This window comes from Sinocyclocheilus rhinocerous, unplaced genomic scaffold, assembly GCF_001515625.1.
Source record: "Sinocyclocheilus rhinocerous isolate Xijiao unplaced genomic scaffold, SAMN03320098_v1.1 scaffold558, whole genome shotgun sequence".
NCBI classification, from domain to species: domain Eukaryota; kingdom Metazoa; phylum Chordata; class Actinopteri; order Cypriniformes; family Cyprinidae; genus Sinocyclocheilus; species Sinocyclocheilus rhinocerous.
Window position 1 is genome coordinate 882047 of NW_015634502.1, and position 7454 is coordinate 889500.

The following is a 7454-nucleotide window of genomic DNA, read 5'->3' on the forward strand; positions in this document are numbered from 1 at the left end:
ATGTGGACAACATCCGGATACAGGTCGCATGTTAATGCCAAGTGTAAACGCAGCCATGGATTATTTTACAGATCTCCTTGCTATGTTTCTGGACTTGGGAACATTTCAGTTGTATTGCTGTCTATGCAGGGTCAGACAGCTGTCAGATTCCATCAAAAATATCTTAATTTGTGTTCCGAAGATGAACGAAGGTCTTACGGGTTTGAAACGACATGAGGGTGAGTAATTAATGATAGAATTTTCATTTTTGGGTGAACTATCCCTTTAAGGCCTGTTCACACTAAGTGTGTTGTAATAAAATTATTTGATTCACCTATGATTGTTTGCACAAGAAGTATTCCAGTCATTCACATGCTTTAATGCAAAATGCAACCTCTCTGGCTGAATACACATTTCATAATTATTACAACCCATCACTAAAATGTAACATTGTCCTTGAATGGAGCAGTGAAAGTTAAATGATGTGATAGCATGACATTGGAATGTACCATAGTGTAAAGATAATATTGGTGAACTGTAGTAATAGTACAGCTGTTGGTCGAGTAAATTGACATTACCATGTGTCGGTTACTTTTGTCATTCTTTGGATGCTTTTATTCAAAGAAAATGCCAGATAAAATATGCAAGCATACTTGACTTGTTTGTTGCTTCTATGGATTAATGTTCCTTTAAGTTGGATGCCAGCCAGTTTAACTTGCCTTTAATGGCAGTTCTGGAAATTTGACCCAAAAGCACATATCTGATTGGTTTAGGGTTTTCATACTTTCTATTTTTTAGATTTATCAAATGTCATTCCTGGAAGCTCTTCTCTCGCATTTCAAATTACATTATTCCCAGCTACCTGCTAGTAATTACTCGAACCTTAACAAAAGGCATAAGGAGTGTATTTTGGTCTATCTGCTTTTTTTAACCCTATGTAGATCATCACAGTAGTGTGATGGCCTCTTTGACATGTTCAATTTCTTACAGTGAGGGTTTATTTTATATACAGGTGCATCTCAATAAATTAGAATGTCGTGGAAAAGTTCATTTATTTCAGTAATTCAACTCAAATTGGAGGCCTCTGATACTCCTGTTGCTGCCCCCACCCCATCCACCTCAAGTCAGCCAATCCCCCGCTCCGCCTCAGTCTCATGCCATGTCTCTCGTGCATCAGGGGGCAAAAAGCAAAAGCGGACCCCCTTGTATCAGCGATCTGTAAGTGGGCATGATGGGACAGTCTGTGCCGGCTTGATGTCCTCACTGGCAAAGAATACTTGACACTGTAACTGCATGCTTTAAGTTTGGGAGTTGTAAAGCTTTTGGCTTTACAGGGCTATTTGGGTCAATAAAATCTGTTTTTGATTGTCTAACTTTTGACCACATGCCTGCCGACCGTTTACGTACATTTCACTTGATTTGTGGGTGAAGTTCTACACAGAGACCTAGTCCTAACTTTGAATGAGGAGACGAGTTTGTTTGTGTGCATATTCTAATATATAATTGAGTCAGTGTGAAGTGGATTAAATGCATGAATTTTAATTTCTAGGTTTAATATGAAACCGACGGTACTTGCATTTGTGTGTTTTTTAGTATTGTGTAGGTACAGCAGATTTATCCTGGTCATTTTGATCTACTTGATCAAGGAACCAGTTCAAGCAGACCAAACGGAGAAGAGAAACTTAAACCTACATGCCACAACAAATTACTGGGACAGCGTTTCCCCTCTTTAAATTTTTCTTTTTCATAGTTGCAAATACCCGCCGTATTTAAAATCCTGTTTCATCCCATTTTACCATTTCCACACTTGTGTTCTGATCTGTTGTGAAGCAGTCGGATGTGTGGAGAGTGCTGAAGGTCGAAAATTGAGCAAGTGCATTTTTAACTCATCCTATGTCTTATTTCTCCATAGATGAGTTTTGACCCCAGTCTGCTGCATAATAATGGCCATGGTGGCTTTGCCAATGGAACGAGCCTGGGAGTTCGTGAGACGGGAGTGGTTGAAAAACTGCTAGCATCATACGGTTTCATTCAGTGCTCTGAGAGACAGGCCCGCCTCTTCTTCCACTGCTCTCAGTACAACGGCAACCTGCAGGAGCTGAAGATCGGAGGTATGAGCTGAATGGGGTTTGTGAAATGGCAGGAACTAGGGCTGAACAGTGTAACAAATATTATTAAACATAAATATTATTAAAATTGTAGTGTACAAATCTCTGGTAAAATCATCACAAATGTCTTGTCTCTGTATTCAATAACAAGACCTTGTTGCCCGAAATACAAGCAATAAATATTAAGTGTATTGTAATGCATCTTAATGCAGGAACTGACTTCCATGTTTTGTCTGTTCTGCCACTTTTCAGACGATGTGGAGTTTGAGGTGTCGTCTGATAGACGCACTGGCAAACCAATTGCGGTGAAGCTGGTAAAAATCAAGGCAGAAATGTTGCCAGAAGAGCGAATTTCTGGGCAGGTGGGGCCTGACTTGCACGCCTCTCCTTTAACTGTGCTGCATGGTTTTATTCATCCAGTTAAGGAACACATTTTACTTTTGTGTTTTATTGTCCTTGTCCCATTAATGTCCGTCATTGTTGGTTTCGAGCTCATTTTTAATCCATATTGACCTGGAAAATGCATAAATCACTGGTTTCAATTATTAGGAGTAGCAATCCTCTTAACTGACCTGATGCTAATGCTTCGTTTTGTGTGGGTTCACAATGAGCTTGATTGTCTTTGTGTTTTGCGGTCTTGTTGGGAGAACTTTTCGTCTTCATTTAATAATAGAGTTATGAGAGAAAAAAAATCTTGATTTGTTCTCAATGTCGAGTCTGTCATTCATGTACTTAAATATTCAATTTATGACTGGTTTTTTGAACTCAGAAGTACAAGTCAAATCTTAACCTAAATATTCTTTGTTTTTGTTTTTTTAGTCTGCCTTTAGTTCAGAACATGTTGCACATCTGTGTTCAGGGACCTTCTCTTTAGCATTTAAACATGGTTAGTTGATACTGTCTCTCACCAATGCAGCCTCTAACCCTGTCTTGTCTATTTGCACGTCCCCTTTCTTCAGGTAGTGTCAGCTATCCCCTCTCACTTGGACGGGAAGTCCGCACCCGGCCAAGTGCCCACAGGCAGTGTGTGTTATGAGAGGAACGGGGTGAGTGTCATTTATTCTCATTTGCAGAGTTTCCTATATATTTTAGACATTCGCTCATCTTCTTTCCCCCTTTTGAGACCATTTTGTGACCGATATAGCTTAGCAAACCAAAAGAAAAGCTGAGTGACAACAGTTCTGTGGTTCATAAACTGGTCTTTATATGGCACACTGATGGTAGCGGTTGCTGTTTCTGAAAGTGTTTGTGGTTTGAATCTTCTCACAGGAAGTGTTTTATTTGACCTACACCCCTGAGGATATCGAAGGAAACGTTAATTTAGATACTGGAGATAAAGTCTGTTTTTACACGGAGACCAACAAGCAGTAAGTTAATTTCTGTAATGTCTGATTGAAGTCGGTATAATTTCAAAAGCAACATTTTTGGGTGTGAAAATAGTTTGTTTTTGTTTTTCAGTACTGGTGCTGTTAGTGCTCACAACATTGTATTGGTAAAGAAGAAACAGTCAAGATGTCAGGGAGTTGTTTGTGCTACCAAGGTAAGGATCTGATTCAAATATGAGTTTGCAGTAGCTGCTTTTTTTTGTAGACATTATACCGAGGAATAGTGATCTCCTGCCCTCTGGTGGGAAGGAGAATAGCAAAAGACTTCTCTTATCTCAGCATTCTGCTAGAATAGTCAAATGTAGTTGTGTGGGTTTAGCAATAACTTGTATAGTGGTTAATGTTGTTTTTTTGTTTGTTTTTTTACATTTTTGAATTTAAACTTGCAGTAACTTGTAGAACATTGTTCAGAACATAGCTGCAAATTTGGACTCTACAGTTCTAAAATTCAAAACTAGAATGAAAATTTGAATTTTAAAGTCGAGTGCCAGTTATTTTTTTTTCCAAGTATATTTTAAAATATACTTTGTTAAAGTTTTGCTTGTTTCAAATCTATAATTGTTCTTGCAGGAGGCCTTTGGATTCATTGAACGAGGAGATGTTGTGAAGGAGATTTTCTTCCACTACAGTGAGTTTAAAGGAGATCTGGAGGCTCTACAAGCTGGAGACGATGTGGAATTCACCATTAAAGAAAGAAATGTGAGCAATTGATGAAGAAATGTTTTTAAAAAGCAAAAAAAAAATGTATTGAGGATCTGTTGGTCTTTGGTTAGTAACTAATACTAACTGATAAGATACTAAAGATTTTACTTTAAAACACTGAGTGAAATTACTAGTCTTGAGATGCACTGCCGTTTCAAACAGCTGTATTGAGGTTGTTTCTGTGTGTGTCTCATAGGGCAAGGAAGTGGCCACAGATGTGAGACTGTTACTTCAGGGCACTGTTATATTTGAGGACATCAGTATTGAGACTTTCGAGGGAACTGTCGCCAAGGTTATTCCCAAGGTCCCCACCAAGAATCAGGTTTGTGAATCGGCTCTTGCCATTAGTCTTCCCAGACTCCCACGATAACATTACCATATAGATCCTGCTTGCATGTTAAATCGAATAAGACTCCATCTGTCTCTCTCAGAACGACCCACTGCCTGGGCGAATCAGTGCCAGAATTAATTTCACTGACAAAGAGCTGCTATTCGGGGAGAAGGACACCAAGTCCAAAGTGACGCTGCTTGAGGGCGACCATGTCCAGTTCAATATATCCACCGACCGTCGGGACAAACTGGAGAGAGCGACAAATATCGACATCCTCCCTGACACCTTCCATTTCACAAAGGAGACCCGTGAAATGGTGCGACTGCCGAAATTTGTCCTTGTGGTTCCTTGCAAGGCTGTTTTACTTTTTGACAATGTTGGCTTTGTCTCTCTCCTTGTCTTTTTGTGCAGGGTGTAATAGCTGCCATGCGTGATGGTTTTGGCTTCATCAAATGTGTGGACCGTGATGCCCGAATGTTCTTTCATTTCAGCGAGGTTCTGGAAGAGAGCCAACTGCACATTTCTGATGAAGTGGAATTCACTGTTGTCCCTGTGAGTTCCCAGATATCACCACACCAGAACCACTTTTGTGTTCCTGTATATGCAATTTATTTATTTTTATTTTTATATATATCTATATCATCCTGTCAAGCCATCCTGTTTGCTGGATATTAGTATGTAAATTGTAATTGTGGTCTTACATTGACTAGCTTTAAAACATCCCCTCTTTCCTCTATCAGGACATGCTGTCAGCCCAAAGGAACCATGCAGTGCGGATCAAAAAGCTGCCCAAGGGCACAGTGTCGTTCCACACTCAATCTGAGCTGTGTTTTGTGGGGGTGGTGGAGAAAGAAGCTGTGCCTGCTACCACCAACAAGAACTCCAGCCCAAGCAAGGGCAAAGAGAAGGTAGGCTAACTCTTGACTTCCTGAATCTACGCTACCGTTCAAAAGTTTGGGGTTGGCAAGGTGGTTTTGAAAAAAGTTTCTTATGCTCACCAAGGCTGCATTTATTTGATCCAAAATGCAGTAAAACTGTAATATTGTAAAAGTTACAATTTAAAATAATGGAAAGTTGAAAAGAACAGCATTTATTTTAAATAGAAATATTTTGTAACATTGTTTTTTGCTGTCATTTGATCAAATTAGTGTATCCTTGCTGAATAAAGAAAATCGTAATGACCCCAAACTTTTGAAATGTAGTGTATATGCAGTTGATTTTAATGTATTTCTTCTTAAGAGTCCTTAAAGTACACATCTGTGGAGATTTGGTGTAGAACCATCAGTCATAATTATGAAGAGGGAGTTTGAAAATGGAGGAATTTAGTTGCTCAGTATTTCTGTTTTTAATTTTGCTTTCCAAACTTTTGTATTCTGTATCTGCTTGTCTCCCTCTGAATTGGCACAAGCACAAAAAACAATAGAAGGCTTTGAAGTGCTATAAAATGCTACTATCTTTTGTCTGACCTTCTATTCTGTGTTTTGTTGTTTTATTTGTATTTTTTTTTAACCACGCTCTTCTTCATTAGAAAAAAGACAAGGTAGGCTGCTGTTTTCTGCATGCTGCCTCTCCTCCACAGTGTAGACTGTTCAGTCATGCTGTTAGAAATGTATGTTCTGATAACGAGATATACTACTATTTTGAGTAGTAAAGTAAAAGTTTTATTTTTTTATTTGATTTACCTCCAATTCAAACATTTTTTGACTGGTTAAAATTAGTCACGGATGTGTCTAAACCTCCGTATTTCTCTTTTTTTTTTTCCTTTTTTTTTTTAAGGGAACAGTTTGCCCATTACTGTTCGTTTGGTTATGAGGCCTGTTGGCATGAGCTGAGATTTAATAGCTTTAAATCATACAGACACATTAACCTCATAACCAACTCAACCAAGCTGTGCCACTCCGTGTGTGCATTCTTGTGTGAGGGGTATAAGGGTTCAGTTTCTGTCACTCATGCAATTAATTTTTAAAATGTAAACCGCACAGTTCATAAACATTTTCAACCATGGCACAAATGTGTACCAAAACGTGACTGACAAACTGTATGGGAGCAGTTTTACCCCTTGTGTAAGTGTGTGCATGATGGCTAAATATTGTGAAGCATTAGATGTTTGAGTTTTTTATTTTAATTTTATTTACTCCTACTTTATTTTCCCCATGCTTTGGCAAAGGCAAAGCTAGGATTTTTATAATTTATGGCCGCTGATAGCCAGATACCTAATCTTGTTTACATGGTCCTCATGTGTCTGCAGTCTGATGTGTTGAAACTGGCCTTCAGCACTGAAACTTATTTAAAAAATAAAAATTTAGTTCACAACTAGGTCTAATTTCTGTACTTAATCTTGAAGGTGCACTCGGTAGTATTTTCATTTTCAAGAAAAGTTTAAAATGACATACAAACTGACTGTTCATCTCATAAGTCTACAGTATAACAGTCTACTGAGTGGACCTCAGTTCTGGATATATTGGTAAATGTTGTTGGTTCTTATGTGAATGTGTGTATTTGTGTTGTCACCAGGATGCAGAGGAAGGCGAGATTGCATATGAAGACAGTGGAGTGAAGAGCACTCTTCCCTACTATATTAAAGACCTGGAGGGAGGCGCTTACCCACAGCTTGGAGACAAGGTACATTAGACAGGCACTGTGGTTCAGTGTTACTTGTGCTTACTGAATTTATCCTTGGATTAATAGGGTAGTTTTTCAACCTGATAATTTGTTTTAAAGGGGTCCTATTATGCTCTTTTACAAAGTCTTGATTTTGTTTTGGGGGTGTACTAGAACATGCTCTCATGCTTGGTGGTTCGCTTTCGGAAGCCCAAACAAAGAAGTGAAAAAAAACTGCGTTTCAGGCGGTCGCGCTACAGCACAGCAGCTCTTCTTCGTTTTCTCTGATGCGCTAACTCTGCAGCAGCACTTCTTCTTCGTCGTCTCGTCTGATGCACTCACTCAACC

General features: G+C 38.9%; 1 protein-coding gene across 4 annotated transcripts in view; it reads left to right on the top strand.

Moving 5' to 3' along the window:
* The window catches only part of LOC107745769 (cold shock domain-containing protein E1-like), a 13258-nt gene that overhangs the window by 2741 nt on the left and 3063 nt on the right, over positions 1-7454 (top strand). For 2 of the 4 annotated variants that reach the window (XM_016559748.1, XM_016559746.1), the window contains exons 2-12: positions 1892-2090; positions 2340-2506; positions 3047-3133; positions 3357-3454; positions 3546-3627; positions 4043-4171; positions 4371-4496; positions 4606-4821; positions 4917-5057; positions 5246-5413; positions 7020-7127. In XM_016559748.1, the coding sequence (XP_016415234.1) occupies positions 1892-2090; positions 2340-2506; positions 3047-3133; positions 3357-3454; positions 3546-3627; positions 4043-4171; positions 4371-4496; positions 4606-4821; positions 4917-5057; positions 5246-5413; positions 7020-7127 (1521 nt within the window). Of the gene's footprint in view, positions 1-1053; positions 1198-1891; positions 2091-2339; positions 2507-3046; positions 3134-3356; positions 3455-3545; positions 3628-4042; positions 4172-4370; positions 4497-4605; positions 4822-4916; positions 5058-5245; positions 5414-7019; positions 7128-7454 lie in introns of those variants that run through there. The other 2 variants (XM_016559749.1, XM_016559747.1) reach the window with 2 other exon arrangements.